At 40.7% G+C, this 25,742-nt stretch overlaps 1 protein-coding gene across 14 annotated transcripts in view; it reads left to right on the top strand.

Annotated features, from left to right (window-relative positions):
• Window positions 1-25,742, top strand: part of Cadps2 (calcium dependent secretion activator 2) — a 552,385-nt gene that overhangs the window by 310,077 nt on the left and 216,566 nt on the right. For all 14 annotated transcript variants that reach the window (XM_037203488.1, XM_037203487.1, XM_037203485.1 and 11 more), the window contains exon 8: window positions 15,026-15,165. In XM_037203488.1, coding sequence (XP_037059383.1) covers window positions 15,026-15,165 — 140 coding nt within the window. The remainder of the gene's footprint in view (window positions 1-15,025; window positions 15,166-25,742) is intronic.

Raw genomic sequence — 25,742 nt, forward strand, 5'->3', positions numbered from 1 at the left:
CTTCTGAATAGGTGAGACAGTTGATTGGCTTGATCTGTTTGGGATGCATCTAGGCAGTGGTACCAGGTCCTGGGCTCGTTGCATGAGTTAGCTGTTTGAAACCTGGGACTTATGCAGGGATGCTTGGCTCAATCTGGGAGGAGGGGACTGGACCTGCCTGGACTGAGTCTATCAGGTAGATCTCAGTCCTCAGGGGAGACCTTGATCTGGAGGAGGTGGGAATCGGTGGTGGGCTGGGGGGAAGGGGAGGGGGCTAGAAGGGAGAGAACAAGGGAATCTGTGGCAATTATGTAGAACTGAATAGTATTGTAAAATAAAATTGAAATAAATAAATAAATAAAAAAGAAATAAAGTCTTTAAAGGTGTACACTATTCAGATCAGCCTTCCACAGTAGCTACAAGGACATGACAGTCTTCCCTTTTTCCCCGGGCTTTGTTCCATTTCTCTCCTCTATCTTGGTGTCTTATCTCATGCTACTCTGCATTAGTTCAGTTTTCTTGACCTTTCAGTCCTCTCTCTTCCCTCCCCATTATTTATGTGACTTCTGACTCTTTTACCCCCATCTTTAAAACGACGAATTGGGAAGGTTTTCATTAGTCTGATTTTAACATATTCAAGTTATGACTGTTAGCCCCAACATAGGCTTAGATTGAACAATAAACATTTTCTGACCCCTTTCAGAGTGGCAGTTAGTTTTTAATACAAATACTGACAGTGATATGTAGTGTATAAATGAGTTAGTCAAACCCAGAACACTTTGCTCCATTATGTGCCCCACATTCTTAAATTTAAGGATACTCCTGGTGGTATCCACGTTTGATACTGCCTGTTCCTACATTTAGCATTATGTAACAGATAGACAGCAATCCACTTGGCTCTAAGAATTCTCATCATAGATAATATCCAAATGGTAAGAACAAAGTTAAGCACATTCATACAATATTTTGAAATAATTAAAGGGATAATATGTTAGACTGAGGAGGAGATGTGAAGTTGAAAGTGTGTATTGTCTTGAAAAAAACCTTCCTTAGCTCTTCATTTAACTTCTGTGTCAAGTTATTTATGCAAGAAGATAGTGCCTAGCTTTTTAGGGTAATGTGAAAATTAATTTAAATTTCATAAAGCACTCTGTGGCACTCTGAAAGGGTCTTATAAATGACAGGCATTATTATAGCCAGGTTGGATTTGAAAAAAAAAAAAGCATAATAAAGCTGCTCATGCAGTGTCCATGATGGAAACTGTATCAGTAAGTAATTGCAAAGGTCATGGCCATTCATAATTTATGACTGAGTGGAATAGATCAAGAATAATCAGGATGCCCTCCTATCTAGATTGCTTTTAAGACACAGATGTCTCTATGATGGGATATATTAGTCCTTCCAAAAAGAAGTATGAAATCAATACTTTCCAGGAAATAAAAATGATTTATGAAAAAGAAAAAGGCCAATATCCTTAATTGAACAATGAAAAACATAGTAACTGACAAGCTTGATTGTGTCTTTCAGAATCTTTAAAAAGACTTTGAATAGAAGAAATAGTCTTTGATCATTTAGGGTACAGAGCTTGGAATTTGTTAGAAATATGTGTGATGGCCCTTGTTTTATCCACTTCTTATTATTAAGATTTATTTACATTTATTACAATAAAAGTTTAAATTTGCTTTAATTACAATTATGACTAAAATATGAGATAAAACTGTATATCTGAAACTTCTAATACAGGCACAGTTCTTTAAGAATGTGAGAGATGGGTCTGGAGAGATGGCTTAGCAGTTAAGAGCACTTGCTGCTCTTGCAGAGGACCCAGGTTCAGTTCTCAGCAGCCACGTGTTGGTTTGCAACTGCCTGTAACTCCAGTTCCAAGGAATCCGATGCCCTTTTCAGGCCTCTGCAGGCTCCCACACACATGTGGTCCCATAAACTTGCCCAGGCCCACACATACACATATTTTGTATTTAAATCTTTCTTCAAATAAAATACTATGACAGAAATAAATATGCATAAGTATAGGTAAAGCTGATGAAAGAAATTTACATACCCGGATATCTGCTGTGGGATGTCTTTCTGTGTGCTGTGAATATGCGTGGCTCCCATTCGATAATAAATAAAGCTGTTTTAGTCTATGGCAAGAAAGCTTATAGCCAGGTGTGAAATTCAAGCAGAGATACACAGAGAAGGGCCAAGTTGGGAGAGATACCAGTTGCAGGCCAAGGAGCAACAAGATGCCAGCAGACTGGTAAAGCTATGGCCACATGGCAACATATAGATTAGTAGGAATGGGTTAATTTAAGATATAAGAGCTAGCAAGCAAGAAACTGAAGCTATAGGCCATACACTTTGTAATTAATATAAGCCTCTGAGTGATTATTTTATAAGCCACTGTGGGACAGTGGATGGGAGAGATTGGCCTGGACTGCTGAGAAGTTTCTGGCTACAGATATCTGTGAATCAATGAGAGTTTCTTATCCCAGTGAAATCTCATCTTTCATTATCTATGTTAGTTTCTTGTTTCGCTGTAATGAATTATCAAAAATGTAGTGGCTTTAAACAACATGCCTTCTTTACCTTGTAAGTTAGAAGGTTATATCAGTTAGTTTTTAATCAACTTGATACAAACCAGTCACCTGGAAAGTGGAAACTTCAACTGAGGAAGTCCCTCCATCCTATTGGCCTGTAGGCAAGACTGTAGGTGATTTTCTTGATTACCGATTGAAGTTGGAGGGCCCAGCACACTGGGGATTTCGCCACTGAGCAGGTGGTGCTGAATTGAAAGCAAGCTGAGGGAGCCATGGAGAGAAGCTCCTTTGCTGTGTGTCTCACCTGTGCGCGCACTTAAGTTCATGCCTTTGAACTAAATGATAGCTTGTGATGAGGACGTGTAAGCCATATAAACCCCTTCCTTCCCAGGTGGTTTTTGGTCATAGTGTTTATCAAACAGCAAATTATAGCGAAGATCATAAATCCAAAATGCCCTCCTTCTGTGGGCTGGAATCAGGATGTGTGGTTTGCATTCCTTTGGTGGGGATGTGACCCCTCTGCTTCTCCAGGTTCTGGAAGCTGTCAGTCTCCTCTGGCTAATGGCCTGCTCCCATTTCCTAAGCCAGCAATGAATAGCCAAACCTCTACCATGTCACATCTCCAACACTGACTTTTTTCCCTTTCACATATAAAACTCTTTATAAAATACTGTAGAGATGCTTGGGTTGGTATAGCGCTTTCTCTGCAAGCATGAGGACCTGAGTTTTTACACCCAGGAGCTGGGTTGGGTGGTGAGCACAGAATCCCAGCACTATAGTGGTGGGTAGGAAAGTCCCTAGACTTGCTGTGGAGCCAATCTATTCCAATCAGTAAGATTCAGATTTGGTGAGAGATCGTGTTTGGAAAAAAAAAATCAAGGTGAATGACTGTGCAAACACCTTAAACTGTCCTTTACATGTAGGAACACAAATGAACAGTGCACCTGGAAACATATGTGCACACCCATGAACACATTACACATTCTGGCATACACACAATCCCTTTGGTGAATACATTGTCCCCACCTTAATAAACGGGACAATTAACATCCTTAATTCCTGAAACCTTAACACTCTTTTTGCTGTTTAGAGGGCAGGACCTGGGCATCTTAGCAAAATTAATATTCTCCATATTTCCAGAAGTGGAAAGATGACAGTTTCCTGTGTTAGCTGTCAGGGCTTTTCTTTTATTTTATGTACTTTGATCAAGTATCACTTTTAGATTTGCAGTCTTGTTTATGATTTTTCTATGCACCTGTGTTTGGACAGCCATACTAAAAGCAAAACAACAACAAAACTACTTGCTGACTGTTATGTTAGAGACTATAGTTTAGAATGGCTTTGACATTTCAAATAGTGGTGTAACTCACTGGGTGTGTTTAATCCCAGTACTCAGGAGATCTGCAGAGGCAGGCAGATCTATTGAGTTCAAGGCCACCCAGGGCTACACAAAGTGATCCTGTTTCAAAAAAAATCAAAAGCAAACAACAACAAAAATGGTCAAAATCAAATCTTAAACATTTTTATAAATTAAAATACAATTACATCATTTTCTCCTTCCCTTTCCCTTCTCCAACTCCTTATATGCACATTGCACATATGTATATATGTATGTGTATATTATAATGTGCCTAAATACAACCTGTTCAGTCTTTTTAGTGTTACTTGTATGTGTATGATTTCAGGGCTAACCACTGGTATTGAATAACCAATTAGGGGGCTCATCTTAGTTAGGGTTTCTATTGCTGTGAAGAGACACCATGACTATGGCAGCTCTTATAAAGGAAAATATGTAATTGGGGCTGGCTTACAGTTCAGAGGTCCATTAGCATTATGGAGGGAAGCATGGCAGCATGCAGGTAGACTTTGGGGTAGAGAGGTTCAAAGAGCTCTACATCTTGATCTGCAGGCAACAGGAAGAGGACTGTGTACCACACTGGGTGTAACTTGAATATATATGAGACCTGAAAGCGCACCTCCACATGATGTACTTCCTCCAACACTGCCAAGCCCACTCCAGCAAAGCCACACCTCCTAATAGTGCCATTCCCTTTAGGCCAAGCATTCAAACACATGAGTCTATGGGGGCCATACCTATTCAAACCACCACAGTACTCCTCCCAGCAACTAATCCCTTCCTTCCCCCTTCCCTTCCCCCTTCCCTTCCCCCTTCCCTTCCCCTTCCCTTCCCCTTCCCTTCCCCCTTCCTTTCCCCCTTCCCTTCCCCCTTCCCTTCCCCCTTCCCTTTCCCCTTCCCTTCCCCTTCCTTTCCCCCTTCCCTTTCCCCCTTCCCTTCCCCCTTCCCTTCCCTTCCCTTCCCCCTTCCCTTCTCCCTTCCCTTCCCCCTTCCCTTCCCCCTTCCCTTCCCCTTCTCTTCCCCTTCCTTTCCCCCTTCCCTTTCCCCTTCCCTTTCCCCTTCCCTTCCCCCTTCCCTTCCCCCTTCCCTTCCCCTTCCCCTTCCCCTTCCCCCTTCCCTTCCCCTTCCCTTCCCCCTTCCTTTCCCCTTCCCTTCCCCTTCCCCTTCCCCTTCCCTTCCCCTTCCCTTCTCCCTTCCCTTCCCCTTCTCTTCCCCTTCCTTTCCCCCTTCCCTTTCCCCTTCCCTTCCCCCTTCCCTTCCCCTTCCCTTCCCTTCCCGTTCCCCTTCCCCCTTCCCTTTCCCCTTCCCTTCCCCCTTCCTTTCCCCTTCCCTTCCCCTTCCCCTTTCCCCTTCCCTTCCCCCTTCCCTTCCCCCTTCCCTTCCCCTTCCCTTCCCCCTTCCCTTCCCCCTTCTCTTCCCCTTCCCTTCCCCCTTCCTTTCTCCCTTCCCTTTCCCCTTCCTTCCCCTTCCTTTCCCCTTCCCTTCCCCCTTCCCTTCCCCCTTCCCTTCCCCTTCCCTTCCCCCTTCCTTTCCCCCTTCCCTTTCCCCTTCCCTTCCCCCTTCCCTTTCCCCTTCCCTTCCCCCTTCCCTTCCCCTTCCCTTCCCCTTCCCTTCCCCCTTCCCTTCCCCCTTCCCTTCCCCCTTCCCTTCCCCCCTTCCCTTCCCCCTTCCTTTCCCCCTTCCCTTCCCCCTTCCCTTTCCCCTTCCCTTCCCCCTTCCTTCCCCCTTCCCTTCTCCCTTCCCTTCCCCTTCCCTTCCCCTTCCCTTCCCCCTTCCTTTCCCCCTTCCTTCCCCCTTCCCCTTCCCTTTCCCTTCCCCCTTCCCTTCCCCTTCCCTTCCCCCTTCCCTTCCCCTTCCCTTCCCCCTTCCCTTCCCCTTCCCTTCCCCTTCCTTCCCCTTCCCTTCCCCCTTCCCTTCCCCTTCCTTCCCCCTTCCCTTCCCCCTTCCCTTCCCCCTTCCCTTCCCCCTTCCCTTCCCCCTTCCCTTCCCCCTTCCCTTCCCCTTCCCTTCCCCTTCCCTTCCCCCTTCCCTTTCCCCTTCCCTTCCCCCTTCCCTTCCCCCTTCCCTTCCCTTCCTTCCCCTTCCTTCCCTTCCCTTCCCCTTCCCTTCCCCCTTCCTTCCCCCTTCCCTTCCCCCTTCCTTTCCCCTTCCCTTCCCCCCTTCCCCCCCTTCCCTTTCCCCTTCCCTTCCCCTTCCCTTCCCCCTTCCTTTCCCCTTCCCTTCCCCTTCCCTTCCCCTTCCTTTCCCCCTTCCCTTCCCTTCCCTTCCCCCTTCCCTTTCCCCTTCCCTTCCCCCTTCCCTTCCCCCTTCCCTTCCCTTCCCTTCCCCCTTCCCCCTTCCCTTCCCCTTCCCTTCCCCCTTCCCTTCCCCTTCCCTTCCCCTTCCCTTCCCCTTCCCCTTCCTTTCCCTTCCCTTCCCTTCCCCTTCCCTTCCCCCCTTCCCTTCCCCCTTCCCTTCCCCTTCCCTTCCCCCTTCCCTTCCCCCCTTCCCTTTCCCCTTCCCTTCCCCTTCCCTTTCCCCCTTCCCTTTCCCCTTCCCTTCCCCTTCCCTTTCCCCCTTCCCTTCCCCTTCCCTTCCCCCTTCCCTTTCCCCCTTCCCTTCCCCCCTTCCCTTCCCCCTTCCCTTTCCCCCTTCCCTTCCCCTTCCCTTCCCTTTCCCCTTCCCTTCCCCCTTCCCTTCCCCCCCTTCCCTTCCCCCTTCCCTTTCCCCCTTCCCTTCCCCCCTTCCCTTTCCCCTTCCCTTCCCCTTCCCTTCCCCCTTCTCTTCCCCTTCCCTTCCCCCTTCCTTTCCCCCTTCCCTTTCCCCTTCCCTTTCCCCTTCCCTTCCCCCTTCCCTTCCCCCTTCCCTTCCCTTCCCCTTCCCCTTCCCCCTTCCACTCTCACCCATGTTGTTATGAGAACACTTCTTTTTTTGTTGTTTGTTTGTTTGTTTGAGACAGGGTTTCTCTGTGTAGCTTTGCCCCTTTTCCAGAACTCACTCTGTAGCCCAGGCTGGCCTCCAACTCACAGAGATCCACCTGCCTCTGTCTCCCGAGTGCTGAGATTAAAGGCGTGTGCCACCACAGCCCGGAAACAACACTTCTTTTTAAGGATATTTAGTATTCCTTTTGGGTATTCCATTAATGTGCACATTTATTATTTGTCAATTTTTTAAATAATAAAAATAGTAATGTGAAGAGATGGATAAGCTAATTAGCCTCAATATATCAAAATATCACACTACACACCTTAAATATAATTCCAGTTAAAATGTAAAAATAAAATGGCTTAAGGATACCGTCTTAATCATCCTGTGTACTACAGACCAGTTGCTACATCACCACATAGTGTCTCCTGTGCTGCCTGCCTTCTAATGCCTGTTCCCACAGCAGACCATTGTTCAGTGCATGTATATAAGAAAAAATAAGGAATAGGTTTTCACACCTCATTTTCCTTTTCTTCCTCAATTCTCCATATCCTATTGTCAGAATAACAAAGCTCTTCACTTCTATTATTTGCAAGCTAATGGCAGGAAAGTGTATATAATTAGAACAATGCTACTTTCCTTTTTAACTCATTTTGCAGGTTTTCTGTACTGGGCATTGAACCAGAGCCTTGTGCATGCACGCTAAGTACCTGCTCTGCCATTGAACTGCATCTCCCGCCCCAATACTTTTTAAAAGTTCTCTTTTGTTATTTTCAAAACAGGTTTTTCTTGTAAAAAGATAATAAATGAACTACATTGGAGGAAGGGACTATGTAATTCCCTGTTAGGCAAAGTACACACTTGGTAAAGGATTGGGAGTTTGATCAGTTCCATATTGTAACTTCTGGGATTCTTTCTAGCCTTTAAAATAAAAGAAACTAGATTTAGCCCATACACAATAAGATTGACAGAGACTTCATGATTATCTTTCTGTATATAGAATAGCATTGTGTTAGCCAGAGTGAGGGAGTGTTTTTTTGTGTTTGTTTGTTTATTTTGGTTTTTTTTTTGTTTTTTATTTTGTTTGTTTTGCTTTGTTTTTGTTTCAACTGAGTAGGACAGGGAGCAATGATATTAAATCAAAGGAGAAATCATTTAGACTAAGCAACCTCAAGTGCATTAAAGACTGGAAAATGTTGCTCACGCAGGATGCTAATTTTCCCCAGAAAAGCCATCAGCTTCATGTACTTCATGTTGTAGGAGCCCTTATACTAGAGAAAACATATGCTTATAACTAATATCTGCTAAGTGATATTTATGAACTAAAGGACATTCAGGTAGTTCTTCCACAATATATATTGTCTCCAGGTCCTAAACTCAGCAAGTTACTTGAAAGGTTTGCAAGCAACAGTCATTATCAATCTTTACTGAAATATAAAGTGCCTGTTGAACCTAAAATGTTATAAATATAGACCCCACTTATCTGGAGAGAAGATCCATCAGATTTTTGCTCTGATTCTCCTTCTTTTAAGCATATCTGTTATAGGACCAAATTAATCATAAACTATCCAAGCCCCCTATTGATATCATATTTAGTCCCTTCAAAGTCTGCTTCAAACATGCATTCTTAACACCAATCTATCCATAGTTGGATATGAGAGTACTTGACTCCTCATGAATCGTCTCTAGGCTACATGGAGCTGGAAATTGGGCATTCTTCTTGACTGAAGAGTGTGAGAATCTTATTTCCTCATCCCCTTGCTTAGAAACATCTTTGGGTTGCATATTATGTACAGTATATAGATAGACTAGAATCCTTAGCAAAATACTAGTCATCCCTCTGGGTCTGTCAGTAGCTTCTATCTTCATCTCGCTTATTTAACATTCCTAACTGGCTGTGTCTTCACACTCCACCTTTGTAACAGCATTTTTTAGTGGAAATAATTTTGTCCAACCTCCCTGATCTTGCTCACTTAAGACTTCATGAAGTCTTTCTCTATACCTCAAAGATAATCCGTCCCCAGGCATTGCTGACAGCAACTGATATCTCTCAAACTTAGCTTTTCAGTGACTGTGGCTGCCCGGCTCCACAGCCAGGCAGCATGCTTCTTGGGCCCTACCACACTTGGTTGGTATCTTAATGGCCATTTGACAATAATTACTATTTACTAATTACTGATTACTATTCCTGGTAATACCCTCCCCATAGAATATGGTATATTATGATTTTGATTTCCTTTGTTCTTTTTACATGTTATGTTTTCTTGCATGGATGTGTATACACCACATGTACGTTTGGTACCCAAAATGTCCAGAATAGGTTGTGTGGTCCACTGAAACTGAAGTCACAGCTGGTCATGAGTCACCATGTGGGTTCTGGGAACCAAACTACATCCTCTATAAGAATAGCAAGTGCTCTTAACCACTGGACCAACACTCCATCCCCACACTCATGATTTTCTTATAAGTCCTTGGCTTCTAGATTCAATAATTAAATCCTAGCTTCCCTAATTCTTAAAAATTGATGAGGCTTGGGTTATAGCTCACTTGATAGAATGCTGGTGTAACATGTATAAGGTCTCCAGTGTCTTTAAGTGGACATGCCTTTAATCCCAGCACTGGGGAGATAGAAGAAGGAAAAGAAGAACTTTAGTGTCATAATTATTAGTTTGAGGGCAGCCTGGAATACAGGAGACTGTCTCAAAAATAGTGGGGCTCCATATGGGCTTCTCCTTGACTTTTGATGATATATGGTTATTTAACATAGTGTAAGAAGCAATGAGAGTCTACATACTAGTTTAAATGATCTTGATGACAATCTGTGGAAACTGAGGCTATGTCCAGGTGACAAGGGAACAGCTGAACAACCAGCCTTAGGGAGAACATGGGCCCTGTGGCCTTGGTAATAAGAATGTCAGCGTCAGAACTGTGAGCCTTTGCCAAGCCCCCACTGCTAAAGTGTTGAGTTCCAACACAGTCCACCTTTACTTCTCATCCCACTTGTGTCTTCTTTGTCAATCATATATTCTTTCAGACTCCCAAATGAAATGTCTATGAAGAAATGCTAGGAAGTGGCAGTTACTGTTTACTGAACACCACTGTCTTCCAGCTTCCTTTTCATTCAGTGGGGTGGGGTGTGTGTATCTGTGTGTGTGCATGTGTATATATGTGCGTGTGTGTGAGTGTGTGTATAAGCGTTATATGTGTATGTGTGAGTGTGTGTGCATGTGTATATATGTGTGTGAGTGTGTGTGCATGTGTATATATGTGTGTGTGTGCATGTGTATATATGTGTGTGTGTGCATGTGTATATGTGTGTGTGCCTATGTGTGTGTGTGAATGTGTGTGCATGTGTATATGTGTGTGTGTGCCTATATGCGTGTGTGTGTGTGTGTGTGTGAATGTGTGAATATGTGTGCATTTGTATGTTGTGTTTTCAAGTCACAGAGTTTAATTAATGAGACAGACAGATGCACATGACTTGGCTCTGTTTTTAATCAAGATATCTGAATAGAAGAGAAAGGTTCTGAAGGACCATGTTAGTAGATTCTAAGAGAAACATCCTTATGAGCCCTGTATTACTACAATGCATGTTTATGACATTTGTTTTTTGTCTTGAGTATTAAATTTGACAATTTTTTTAAACTTTAAAAAGTCTTATATTCTTATCACATTTTTAGCAAAATTGCAAGTTGCTTTGCCCTTTTTTTGTGAAAAAGCTATGTTGCCTTTAAGATAAGGCATCATAACATTTTTGTGTCCTGTTAACTGGCAAGACATTTAAAGTGTTAGAGGCAAAAATACCCTAGAAGCAGTAATGTATATATAAAGAAAGGTTAAAAAAAATAGCAAAGAACAAATGTGTATGTATATGAAGTTAATTGTTTTGTACAGAGTTATAGTTGTGGGGCGTTTACCCACCAACCCCACAGTTCCCCAGAGTTTTCTTGAGTGCAATCAGCAGGAAATATTAGATACAAGGATTTATTGCAGAGAATATCGCAGAGATAAACAGATAGAAAATAAAGGATAGCCTCGAGAGGGCCTGGAACCTATTCCAACGGGCCCTGACTGTCTCTGGCCCAGGGATTTTATAGAGACGCCAAGTGGTAGAGCAAAAGACCTCCTCCCCCAGCACAGCCAAGTGCAGACCACCTCAGACACCTGCACTCAGGCCCGTGGTCCTGATCATCCTCTATTCGGACCTGCTGGGTAAAGCCACGAGGAACCCGAGAACGGGCTCCCACATACAGTTTAATTTAGGTGTGTATTTAGAATTCAGAAGAATGTACTTTTTTATATCTGTTAAATATTTTGACGATTGTGATCACCAACATAAGACATTTCTCTTTGTTTATGAACTAAACACTATTGAATTTGAGTTAACTTATGAAAAGCAGTTCTTTGAACACCTATTTACAGTGTAAGTTTCACAAAGCAAACCACTGCCTTAATATTACAGATAAGACTGCTAAATACTGTAACAAGAAAGTAAAACATGTCAGTATTCACACAGAAGTGTGCCTTCCTTCTACATGCTCATCCAAGGCTCTAGTTTCTCTCATTTCAGTCCCTCTCGCTCCCCATGGCCCCCAGTGTTTCTCTGCATTTGATGAACAAAGAGTAAGGAAAGTATATCTCTACCTTAATCGCCTTACCTCAGCAGGACATGTTACACTCTTCGCCTGTCATTAGCTAGAACTTTTACACTCAGATGCAAAAGAAACCAGGACTCATGGCTCTCAGCTGACTCGATGCTCTCTAGCAGCAGTAGTAGTTCTTTGCTAGGAAAGCATGGGATCCCGGTGGAGTTATCCCATCAGCCAGGCTTTAGCCTCTAGCTACCAAATGTTCCCTTACCACCACTCCACTCCACCCCTTGCCCATATAGGAAACATTCATTTCCACTCAGAGGAACTACATAGAGTCCCATGTCTTCACTACATCCTGTCCAACATCTGCATATGGTTTCCTTGCAGTCTTGGCAGCCTATAAACCTATCAAGGAGACCTTGCTGCTACCGTACCCTCGTGTCCCACCCTGCCCTAGCACAAATTTCATCTGTCACAAGAGCAACAAAAGGGGAGCCACAGTCTCCTCTTTGGAACGTGGGGGGAAAGTGTGCCTGTCCAGGAACAGTGATGAAACCCAGCCTGCAGGCTCTTTGAAGACTGCTTCCACTGGAAGCACTTAGGACCTCTTGATTAGACCAGTGCTGTGGATTGGAAAGAACTCCTCTATCCTATATTCCTCATGGCCCTCAGAGTTCTCTGCACCTTGGGGACCTCTTCCTTGCAAATATTCATGACCAAGTCCCACAAAGGAATACTTTTCTTTTTATTCAATTCAGAAATCCAAGGGACTATTTTGCAGACCAGTTTTGACAATTCATTGCCAATTTCCCAGGGTAGTTCTCTTAGAAACACATATTCCTATGTATATCACTACATTTTTTTATGCATGACAATGATTATACCTTTACCCAACCATTTTTCCAGAAAAACAAAAGCCACACCTGGGCTTTGAAATGAAAAGGAAAGGAATATAGAATGACAACAGAACTGTCAGTCCAGAATGAAGTCCTGTTGTTTGTGGTCATTTAAGTGTTTTTGTTTTTGTTTGCCTTGTTTTTTTGAGAAAAGGGCCTTTCTGTGTAGATATGTCTGGCCTGAAATTCACTATGTGATCCTGGCTGGCCTCCAACTTGTACATGATCCTCCTGCCTCTGCCTTGTAAATACTGGTGTTAGAGGCATGAGCCACCACATCCAGCTGGGTTTACTTTTGTCAGCATTACTTTCTGTGGAGCTGGGAATGAAATCCCAGGCTTTATCCATGTTTTACGGGGACTCTACGGCAGAACCGCACCACCAGCCCTATGGCTAGTTTATTTTTGACAAAAGAGCTAAGGCAAGTCAATAAGGAAAGGAAAGTTAACAGAATCTGGAGGGGATATAACACAAGCAAATTTTTTTTTAATGACAGAACAAAGAAGTCAAACCGAAGGTGACAAATATGTCACAAGATTAACAAAATCAGTGCCTGACTGCCTGATGAGGGACAGAGGAGCAGCAGGGGAGGTGGGGTTAGCAGTGCTGGGAGTTCTGAGGATCAAAGGCCCTGAGTGTCTTGATGTGGCTGAGGCACCCGCTCTCTTATATATCTCGGTGTCCTCACAAAGGGAACAAAAGTTACTCTGAGGATCAAGCTGAACGATAATCTTTCTGTCGGCTTCAGTCAGAAGTGCTCATCAGAAAAAACAAAAATAAGAAAAATAAAAAGCTATGTGCCCAAAATGATGATACTCGATTTATGGATGATCTTTAGTCGGTGGTTTCACTGTAAGTAGTTATTTTGAGACCTGGTTTTATAACGTATGAAATGCTTAGAGAATAAGAAACTTGCAAATTCTTAAAGTATTTACTTCTTTTATGAAAGTTTTAAATTGGCATACTTTTCAATAAATACAGAAGGAAGAATTTAAAATAGATAAGGTTTATAGATAGTTTATGCCAAATTAATGTTTTAAGAAAGGAAGAGTTGGGAGTGTAGGAAAATTTTTCCATGCTTGCTAGGAATATCACAGTGATGCTTTGCCTTAGTCTTTTTTTTTTTTTTTTTAATCTCCTTTTAGTTGATAATGATATTTCTTTGTTTACTGGTTTGACCAAAAGCTATCCACATTTTAGATATTTTTTATTATTAATAAATTTTCTATTCATTTTACATACCAACCGCAGATCCCCTCCCTTCCTCCTCCCACCCCAAAGTCTCCCCCTCCCATCTCAGCCCCCATTTTCACCTTATCCAAGGCAAGGCTTAGATGCCCTTCAACTAAAAAATGGATAAAGAAAATGTGGCACATATACACACTGGAATATTACTCAACAGTAAAAAAAAAAACAATGAAATCATGAATACCCACATTATTTTTAACCCTGCTGCTATTTAAGAAATGAACTGTTCAGGATCTCACTGCCTATTCGCACAGTCAAAGTGAGTGAATTCTAGAGTGTAGTCATAATTCTGAAATAGCCATCTAGAATGTCATTTAGCCTCTTCTTGGATCTCATTTATATGCTGGAGTCTGTAGATATTCTGAACTTACTGGGGCCTTTAGGATAGCCTTGAGCAAAGATTCGGCAAAGTATGTACAGTTAGCAGGTTGCAAGCTGAGAATAGTTTGAGGCATTTTATGGCTATGCTGTGCTTGCTAGGGAAAAAGAAAGCCTTTCTTGCAGATTCTCTCCCCACCCCCAATACATCTGTTTACATGTAGGATAAAAAATATCTTTGGAGAGTGAAAGACACCCTTTGGTCTTGATTTGAAAATATTTTCACATCTGTGACCATGGTTATGATTCTTCAGTTCATATCTAAACTTCAGGTTTATGTACTCTTCCTGATGATTTAGGGTGTACAGATGAGTCTTAGGTCATAGTGTGCTGTACCTGTATCTGTTTTGTCTTCACACTATAGCATGCCTACTAAAGCTTGGATATGGTTGTGTTTCTAAGGAGTCAAGACTATGTGAAGGGGAAAAAGGTAATGTCACTGATATGGCAGGTAACATCAGAAGAGCAGACTTCTCTTTCCTAAGCTGGCTTGGTAAAGTGAGGCGTTTTCAAAGAGTCACTGTTAATTTGATATTTTGATGAAAATATGACTTTGTTTAAGTTATAATGTCATCTTGATAATTCTGACTACAAGCAGTCGGGAGGAACATCTTTGGTATTGATCTAGACCTGAAAACATGTCATGAGCATTCTTCTCTGCCTGTAATTGAGTTGACTTCCTTTAATATCATTTTATAAGGAAGATATTGAAATACAAGACATATTTGTACAGCTTCAATGATTGGTTTTGCTTTTTGTGTTTGCCTCTGTAATTTCAATTTTTTTCCTGAACTTCTGTGCCCTGAGTTGTTTGGAATAGTGTTGAAATTATAGGTGTCCATTAAGTATTTTTCAGCTGCCAGCTCAAATGCCACATATTGTGCTATTAACTCATTATGAAGTGACAGGGAAAGAAAACTCATTATGTGATAATGGGAAAACACACACTTTTCAAAAACAAATAAATCCATATGGAAAATCCATCTGCTGTGATGGGTGAGTCCAGTGGTCTATCAGGCATACTTGGGTATTGACACCTTCTCTTCGAATAGGAAATGCTTACAGAAAGTTTAGTTCCAATTCCCAGGGACCCTGTATCATGTACTCAGAGGTTTTCTTTGTTGTTGCTTACAGGTGATATTATACCCAACCTCTAATAGTTCCAAATCAGCAGAATTACACCGAATGATAGTTCCCAAGAATAGTCAAGACTCAGACTTAAAGATCAAATTGGCGGTGCGCATGGATAAACCACCACACATGAAGCATAGTGGGTGAGTGTTTAAAATGTTCTTCCCTCGAATCATTGGGCTTCCTTTCAGTGTATCGTGTATGTTTGTCTGTGGAGGAAACCAGTATATCAGACATTTGCATGGAATTTTCTCAACAAACTGACGTAAGTTGTTTATATTGCAAATCCATTTATCTGTAGATAAATAGGTATTTCGTTAATGTAACTGTCTTAGCACTGAACAGTGTTGCTTATTGATTGTATTGATATTACATTATTATGGGGAGTTCACCACAGATACCGCTCAGACACAGTTTATAGCCATTTGAAAGTCTTTATTCCAGCTGTCTGGGACTATACTCAGGGATTCAGGACCTAAGTGTAGCTATGAGCATGCTTTTATGTGGTGGTTCCCCTGCAGGCTTTACAGCAGGAAGGGGAAATGATCCACGAAGAGACAAGAATGAAACTCGTGCTCAGCCCGATTTTATTTTAACTGGCACTGGACCAAGACTTCTACACTTTAATCATATTCAAGCACAGCACAGTTTTGGGGGAAAAAAATCATATAACGATTAACTCAGTCCCAAGTACACAACAACAATTTAAGACATGTTTTCATTGAGATTCTTTACAAAGTACAACTGGCTTCTTTCGCAAGAATGGGTACTGTTGACTCAGTGATAGTGCCCAAGATTTAGGATCTAGGGAGTTTAACTGAGGTAAAGGTAATGCCTGTGAGTGTCCAGATTGGCCTAGCCCTAAGATAGCATAGAAGTCACTTAGATTGTTGTAAATCACAGGTGACATTACTCCTAAGAGTGGGTTTTATGGTCTAAAAATAATGCTCAAGATTAAGGGAAAAAGAGCCTTGGATAAATACAAAACATAAAGTCTGGCAGAAAGTGGCAGAGCAAAGGATCGCCAGGTTGTAAAACTACACCATTCCTGGCATTCCAGGAAGAACAGCTACACACCTCATTCCATTGAAGAGGTGAGCTGTGTGTTTAACTTTCCTAGCTTCTTCAGTGCTTATCTGTGTGCACAAGACCCTTTTACCCTTTATACTTCTAAAGGCAAAAACTACATCCTGGTATCTCACTCTGCCACTGCAAAGGGAGGTCTGCACAAGCTTCTAACAGAAGCTAAGATAAATTAGCTGAGGCATCTTGGCCTCAGGTCCTAGAATAGAGTTGGGTAATTTTCTATATGATTCTTCATCAAGGAGATCAAATTCTAGTTAAACCTGAAATGGCTTCAGCAAGAGTACAAGGTGGAGGAACCTCTGTACTGTCTTGCCCTGTCATATAAATTATACAGATGCATAGAAAAACATATTGGGAAATAGACTTCACAATCCAGGTATAGTGGTATGTAGGTAATAGTGGACTCACACCTGGTGTCTGGGTCTGTAGAAATAGTTAAACTATCATAGATTATGTGAAAGCTAAAGAGTGGATCAGATGTAACCCAGAAGGCTGTGCGTGTGTCCGTGGGAGGGGTGTGAGTGTTCCCTACTCTAAGAGTGAAAACCGAATCAGTCCTGGAGGAGACTATGGATGGAAGCCCAGGAGGTGAGGAGCCTCTCACCTAAGGATTGCCGTGGTCTAACACAACTTTCATCACTGCTAATGAGCAGGGACAGTGGGAGGTACTTCACCAGACATCCATTACAGCTCTTCAGTGACTGGTCAGATTTAAATATTCCAAATATCTGCCTTCCACCTAGCTATGTCCATGGAAACCTGATCTCACCTGAACCTTGACTGTAGTCACTATCTTCTGAGGTGCTTCCTAAGGGATTTTATGACTCAATTACATTGAAAAGGAAATTGGGAAGCTAACCCTTTGCCTTCAGCTTCTGGCATGCACTAAAGCAATAATACATAAGGAGGAGTGGGGGGCACAGCATTTGTGTGGGACTGGATTATGTTCTATCAATAATTTATCCTAAAATGAATAATTAACAGATAAGTAATGAATAATACAACTAAAAGATAAACCAACCTTAAAAGAGAAGTTAAGTCATCTTCAGACAATGGCACACTTGTTGGTGTTAAGTGAATTAGACACTAAGTAGAGAGTTTCAGAATTCCATCTTCAGAGCATGTCAGATTTTAACCTCGATTCTCTGATGTGTTGATCCTACGAACCTGTTCTCTTTTTTAGTAGTATAGGAAACACATAATCCTTTTTTGTGAGGACTCTTAACATGCATTCTGTTTTTCCCCTTCAGACAGCCCACGGATTGACCCCAATTAGAGTGGGTTTGTGCTCATTTTTGTAGGTGTACATGCCTATGTATGTACATGTGGAGGCTGGACGTCAAGTTAGAGTATTTATCTCTGCTTTGCACCTTATATTTTTTTTAAGACAGGGTCTCTCACTGAACCTAGAACTCCCCATTTCAGCTAGACTAGCCAGCCATTGAACTCTGGGGTTCTACCCGTCTACACCCTCCCCTGGTGGTGGGCTTACCAATACTCCATCACAAACAGTTTACTCAGTGAGCCGCCTCTCAAGCCCCCTAGTGAGCAGTGTTTGCTCTATATTGTATATGTATTCCCAACTGTATTGTAATTTTTTTAGTCTTGTTTGAATCTCCCTACTGTGTGTAGTCAAGGGTATCTATAAATATGAATACTGGTGATGGAAATGAGATTTGCATACTCCATAGAATTTTACAGGAAAAGTTATAAATAGTAAGTGGTGTTTGGTTTTCAAATGTTGTATTTAAAACTGTGGGTTTTTTTTTAATAGAGAAAATAAAATACATCTGATCCAAAGCTCCTGCTCTTGATAGCTAGACACTCTGTAACTACACCTTATTGTCTTTTAAAAACAGGACTAACTATGTGCAAATGAAAATATATATTTCAATTTGGGAAAAATAAGCCTAATTGTGACACCATTCTTTTAAAACCACATTGGATATTACCATAAAAAATATATTAGAAACGTGATGCATTCATCTATTCTTTTGGACTATTTTCTAGACTGTAGAAACTTCTCTAAGACAAACCACTGGATGAATCATCAGCTAGATTTTCAATGATTAGCGTTCACTCTGGCCTCTTTGCTTTCGTACATGACTGAAGCATCTTAGTGTTCTGGAATACATGGATGATACTTTAGCGAAGCCTAGTGGCTAGGCAGCAGTATTACCCGGAATACTCAAAAATGCTATCCTCGTCTGTGTACAATATTTTCCAGATTCACAGGTTCTTTTCTTCAGGAAAATAAAAAAGTAAGGTAAGATGGACCTAACGAAATACACGACTGACTATTACAACAGCTAAAGCTATGGCCGAAAAGGAGAAAATCTGTCATATATATGTAGAAGCATTATAACAGTGATCAGAAGTCTGTATAAAGCTGATTGCTTCTCTAGTAAAAATGAATAGAAATCTCTTGATTTTATACCTGTAGGAGAATTTTATCTCAGATAACTAGCCAGATAAAAATCTTAGCCATATGTTCTGGAGTTTCTCTTTGTGTAGAGCCATAATTGATTTTTTATGTATTTGTGGATTATATAGACAGTTTGTAATGTTTTGAAATTGTTACAGATAATATCGTCCACTTTAATTTACACCATGAATCTGTATATGACACTGAACTTATTTCTAGCCATGGAAGTCAATAGCTCAGCTTCTGACAAAAATAAAACAGGATAAAAGCCTTCTCTGCTCTGATCTCATGTCTACCAGGACTCCAGCCTGCCCAGCACTCCATGCTTATTCAGAGGAAGAGCAGTTAGGCCCTCAGACTGCGACGTCACAGCTTGTAATTCTTAGTGCACATTTAACATGCAAGCATCATATTTGCTCAAAGTAAAGTGGATGCCGTCTGGTAAGGTCGTGTTACCTATTTCTGACTTAGATGTATGACCTTCAGCTGGTCAGGAGGACAGCAGCACGATGTTTAGATTTGCTTAGTGGGTCCAGACCTTTCAGAAAGCATTAATCTTCTATCTTTTATTTGCCAGAGGAAATTGATTTCTCATTATAAACCTACTTTTAGTACAAATATTTCTATAATCTCCTTTATAGCATAGCCATATTTGCCTTCTTACCTTCACCTAAGTTTATATAGAGATCTGTTTGTCTTCCCAAATCAAATGCCTTAGTTCGGATTCTTCTGACTCCATACATATCTTACTGCTTGTCGTATCCCTGGAACTTCCAGCCAAGTGTTGGCTGGGCTTTCAAGCATAGATTGACTTCCTTGTCCATATATAGTCTTCTAAGAGATGTGTTGTGGTCCTCTGTAAATAGTAGAGCCTTCACATTTAATATGATAAAGGGGATATTCCAAAAGGCCAATTTCTTTTTCCAAATACCTTCAGTATTCATAGCATCTTCTACATACTAAATCATTAAGAACCGTATTTTCACTTTTTTAGGATTTAGTAACAATTATGTGGTAGTAGTAGAAACCTTCCAGTGGTCACTGAGGCAGTCATTAAACCAAATGCTTTAGTTTGTTGTGCTCTCTGGTTTCCCCTTATAGAGTGTTAGACTTTCAGACTCAAAGTTCTTTTCATTATTTTATTTAAGGTTCTTCCTCGGGAGGAGGAACACCTTGACATCCATGATATTCTGTTTTATTCATCAAATAAGTATCCCCTTCTCAGACAACCTTTTCATAAATATATGGACATATGAACTGCTTTTCAGGAAAGAGAATTAAATTAAAATACAATATCATATTTTTCTTTAATTTCTTTTAAAAAGCACTTGTATATAGTTACAGGTCATTTTAATTAATTTAAGTGAATTTATTTAGGAATACTATGTATTAAATGTTATAAACATTAATGAACAGAATTATAATGAAATTGCTTTCATTTTTGTTTGTTTGTTTTTGGAGACAGGTTTTCTCTGTGTAGCCCTGGCTATCCTGAAACTCACTTTGTAGACCAGGCTGGACTGGAGCGCACAGAGATCCACTTGCCTCTGCCTCCAGAGTACTAGGATTAAAGGTGTGTGCCACCACACCCAGCTGCTTTCATTTTCTAAATTAAAGCCTTACTATAAAAAAGTTTTTAGTGTACAGTGACACAGTATCTGGAAGTTTAGGAGTATTAATAATTGTCAATAAAATAAAAGTCTTGGGTTTATTTAATGCCAAAGCATTGTGGGAGATGTAAAAAGCCTTTAGACTTTAAGTATTTACATTTTGTCAGGCATCTGGTGTGTGTATGTGTGTGCATGGTGAGCAGAAGGATGACAATACAATACTACTTATGTAGAGTCCAAACTAGGTCTGGATCCAAGACACTTGGGGTTCATATTTCAATTCTGCCACTAACTTGGGTAAGCTTGGACATCAGTTTGGGGCTTTAGTTTCATTGTTTTCCAATAATGACAGTAGACCAGAGGAGCTGAAAGACTCCTTGGGCCCAGAGATTTATGATGCAGTAAGTTCCTTCTTTGTCCCTTATAAGCACATATTCCACATATTCCATGGCCGTTCTGATGTACAGGGGATACAAAGGGTTCTGGTGGAGGGAGTTGAATGAGGTACCTTGGGAAGAGGGGAGCAGTTTGGGAATTTGAGTCCTCGTGAGGCAAAGACAGGAAGCATAAAGATTATCTTTCATAAGGCTATGAAAAGGTTTTTATTATATATGATTAACTTTGAAAACACATGATATGCAATTGACGATACTCTCAATATTAAGAATGAACCCATGAACTTTAGAAAGATATTACACTGAACGTAACAGAGCAAGCAAACAAAACTGTTGGTGAAACTTTCTCTTCTTGCTTTTGTAGATTTTCTGTGATATACTCACATATTTCTGTGATATAGTGAAAGAATATAGTTGTCAAACTAAAAAATTTTTTAAATCAGTTTATTAAAAATCTAAGAAATTTGTTTGAGAGTATTCCTGGTTGTAAGCCTAGAGTACCTAGACATTTAATGTTTAAGAGGGTTTCTCGGTCAAGAAACATGAATCTTCAAATTAGCCTAGGGATTCTGGGAAATGTATAAACTTCTCGCTAACTCAGTTTTCCCAAAGGCAAAATGGGAATCATGGAAGAAGCAACCTCAATAAAGGACAAGCAGTAGCTACTATGAAATGCATTAAGGGAGTGCTGGGCTAATCGCAGTGTTCCAAATATCATAGCTATTGCCAGACCCTAAAGATGGGAGCTGAAGTAGATACGCAAGGAAAAGAAATGGGGAAAACATTAAAATTTAAGGTGTGAAATGGAACATTTTATAAATTCTCCCAGCCTCTGAGCCTTTCCCCCTTAATTCCTCTTGATGGCTGTAACCTGGGAGGGCTGGGCTGCCAGCTGCAGGGCCTCTAGTCACACGGTGCTTCTCTTAAGCAACACCCTGGGCTTGCTAGTTCATCTTGATGCTCCTTCCATCTAGGAAATTTATTTCTTCCGCCAAACCTGTCCCATTTCTTTTTTTTAATCCTCCCTACATTCACTCACTCATTCATTTAAATGAACAAAACTTATGTGTTAAACTGTTGTTTAAATACAATTTTAAAATGTATATACACTATTAAATGGCTGTCATGGTAAATCACATATGTTTTAATTTCCATGTCATTTTCATGATAAGAACACTTGAATTTTTTGACCATTTTCATAAATACATCATTTTTAACTCTATGTATTAATTTTTAAAGTTTTAAAATGTGTCCAGTTGCATGATACATGATCCTCACTAGCTTTTCATGCCCAGTATGTTAGTTTTAACTTCATCTCCAATATTTTTTTTTTTGTTTTATCTTCTAGTTTTTAAAGTCTTTCATTTAAGAAGGGATGCATAAGCCTGAACAGCTTACTCAACACTTACTGGTTAGATGACTCTTGTTTTGTTGTTACCATGGCACCAAAGACATTCATGTAATTGAATATTCTAATTTTATAATGTAAATATTTTATGAAAATAATCATCAAGAAAGATTAGCGCTGCTGTGATTAGGTCTCCAAAGCCCTTTGCCATTGCTGGTGCTGTTGTGCTGACCCTGGTTTGCTCTCTCTTCCAGGAGGCCCCTAGAAGAAGCAGTGTCTACAGAGGCCTGCCCTGTCCCAACTCCACTACAGCGTATCCCTTTTCTCCCAGCTTGCTCTCCTTGGACTGGCTTTGTTGGGTTTTTTAAGCTGTCTGCTGTCTGATGTGGTACTAAATGTTCATATAGGAAACTTAAAAAAATTAAAATTGCATATATATAATTAAATAAAATTTTAAATATCTGGGAGCTGGGTAGATGGCTCAATGCTGTGGAAGCATGAGGAATTGGGTTTAGATCCCCAACATTTACATTTAAAAAAATAGGCAGGGTAGTATGTGTCTATTATCCTAGCACTAGGGAGACACAGGTGCTTACAGTCCCTTATCCAGTCACCATAGCCAAATTTAAAAGCTCCATGTTCAATGAGAGAACCTCTCTCAAAAAATAATGTTGAGAGATACTGTAGGGGATATCTAGCATCAACCTTTACACCTATACACACACAATATACAATAAATAGATAGATCGATAGATAGATGATAGATTATAGATAGATAGGTAGATAGATAGATAGATAGATAGATAGATAGATGATAGACAGACCAACACATAAGTACATATATACATAGTTGGATAGAAAGATAGATAGATAACATATCTTAACATTCATTCTAGGATTATCTATGTCCTTAAGGGTATGACATTAATAATCATTGTATTAATCAGTGCTTCACCAGTTAACCAGAAGAGGACAGTACAGATTGTTCTCTGTTTTAAAAACAATTAGTTTACCACTTTTAGAAAAGCGAATGTCTTTTTGTTGCTTCTACCTTTTTTATGTAACATCTCTAAATTTTTAAAACTTTCTTTACACTACATTTGACCTACCCAGTTCCGAGTAGAAGGCGGTGGTGGTCTGTGTGTGTCTGTCTGTCTGTCTGTCTGTCTGTCTGTCTCTCTCTCTCTCTCTCTCTCTCTCTCTCTCTCTCTCTCTCTCTCTCTCTTGATATCACGTTTTCATCAGATGATTCATGTAAGGCAGCAAAGATTACCTTCCAAACCAGAATCTGTTACTGTAGTATCAACAGCCAGGAAGTTGTCTGCCTGGACAGCTAGAGTTTGCTTTGACCGTTTCAAGGATTTTGATGTCTGTTCTCTTTCAACAGACTATAATCCTGAGAAACCTCTGATGGGAAGCGTAGCCATTCTGTGTTTGACTAATGGAGCAACACATTAAGGATGTGCAACACAATTTACGTAGTCTATATGCACTATGAAAGAGCAGAGGGCCTCTTGTCACTGTGCTGTGGATCTTTCCAGCCTGTAAAGTCAGGACTTTTGTGTATTCTACCCTCTGCTCTCATCCTTTAAAGAATTATAGATCTCACTCAAAAAACAAATGCTACAAAGAGTGATCTTGGAAGCCCTAGCTAGGTTAGTTGTATTTAAAAACTAATGGAACTAACTCGCCTACTTGCAGGTCCTACTTCTTTGAGATATCATAATGTCTTAAGTAAAGTACAAAGGGTACTAACCTTAAAGTCTATCAAGTAGTCTAATGCAGTTTGGCCTAACTTGTTATCCATAATACATTATAAAAATGACTACCATTTGTTAAGCTCGGTTCTGTTTATTGGTATATGGTTCCTACTATCATGAACTCTCAAAGTTCTACCTTTTACATTTCTGTTTGTAGTGAAGGACTTTCTTTTAGCCAAAACTGTTAACATCAGCCAAAATGATCAGCTTGTCTCTCCTGCAACTTTTTATTTACTCAGTGATGTTTTTCCCTCCCATTTAACCAGTCTAGTCTCATGCCAGGTTGTAGCAGGAATCTGGTCAACTTCTCAGCTGGTCTTGTTTCCTCAGACTGGAGGCCTCTGAGTCCTCATCCAGAATGGGTCTCAGCTAAATTACTGCTCAAAAGCCTGAATGCTTAACCAGCCAAAATCTTCTAGTTTCTGGTCCTCACGCCTTATATATCTTTCTGCTTTCTACCACCACTCCCTGGGATTAAAGGCTGGCTTTCTGGGATTAAAGGCGTGTGTCACCATGCTTGGCTATTTCCAATGTGGCCTTGAACTCACAGAGATCCAGAGGGATTTCTATCTCTGGAATGCTAGGATTAAAGGTGTGAGTGCCACCATTTTCTAGCCTTTGTATCTAGTGGCTGTCTGTTCTCTGACCCCAGATAAATTTATTAGAGTACACAATATTTTGGGGAACACAATACTACCACACCAGGTGACCTCTTTTCTTGCAATAACACATAGATGCCAAGCAAGACAGTTTATTTCTCTACAGTTAATCTAATCTTCCTCTTGTGTTGAGTCTCAGCTAATTGGAGTGTATTTCCTACCCCCTCCCTCTGGTTCTGTGGGAACAGCTAGATCCTTTTTACATCCAAGCAATCTAAGACTCTGGCCCTCCTTCTACCTCCTCAAGGTCTCTTACTCTGTGACAGTACAGACTTTGAACCAAGGCATGGGACAGAAGCTCGCTCCCTGCCCTAGATGCTGTCCTTGACTCTGGCAGCCAGTCTTTTCTACCTCATCTCTGTTTCTGCACATCCACTGGCACCAAAAGAATAGCTATCTCATCTTTTTGTAACTGTTGGGACCTTCCTTATCTACTACTTGTGACTGAGTCCCCCATCTGTGTTCTGGGCTGCATCAAAGATGACAGTGACTGTACAAATGTGTTTCTCTTTCTAAGTGGTGTGTTGATTGCATAGTGAGCCCAATAATTGCACCCCCTGAATGCATGCTTCCTGCTTTGTCCCCTCTGATCTTGGTCTTCAGCATATATTTTATTGTGACCTTGGAATGACTATCAAATTTGACTTTTGCATTTCTATTTCCCTATGTTCTCTTCTTCACTGTGAAGATGTACATGGGGTTCTCAGTAAGGAGCAAAGCCGAATCATCCTGGTTGTCCTGGCCAAGATCTCAGACATATGATTGAACCCAGACCAAATAAACAGAGCCAGTGACATAGGCTGTAGCTGACCATAGTCCATAATGGAGTCAGGCCAAGCCCAGATCTGTAGAACTGCTCAGTCAGTCTGCAGACGTTTAAGAAAGATTAAATTATTTTTTTTTTCAAATCACTGAAGTTTTGGCTGGCGTATGTAAGAAAGCCTAACATGGTGTACATGCACTCTTGTAGCTATAAAATTCTCACTTTTTTCACTCTTTTTGTTTATTGGATTTCCATTAACCATTACTCTTGGCACATAGTATATGCCACAGTGATTAATAACTTCAATATATATATATATATATATATTACCTTTCCATATATGTGTGTGTGTGTGTGTGTGTGTGTATGTATATACATATATATATATATATATATATATATATATATATACTGTAATTTCTTCATTTCATCAAAAAGACATTTAGGTCATTTCCAGTTTGATCTGTTGCAGATGGTGCCATTAACATTATGTGACTGTTTCCAGATACATTTGTGCATAGCTTCTCTTAAGTATGTTCCTAGGAGGAAAATTGCGAGGCATAGGGAAATGTGAATACCTACCTTCACAATATAATACTATAAGTTTTCAAGATTTATCAATAGCTGTACCCATATACATTTCCTCAGTCACATCCCTTTGTCCTTCCCTATTT

This window comes from Peromyscus leucopus, chromosome 3 (assembly GCF_004664715.2).
Source record: "Peromyscus leucopus breed LL Stock chromosome 3, UCI_PerLeu_2.1, whole genome shotgun sequence".
Taxonomy (NCBI): Eukaryota; Metazoa; Chordata; class Mammalia; order Rodentia; family Cricetidae; genus Peromyscus; species Peromyscus leucopus.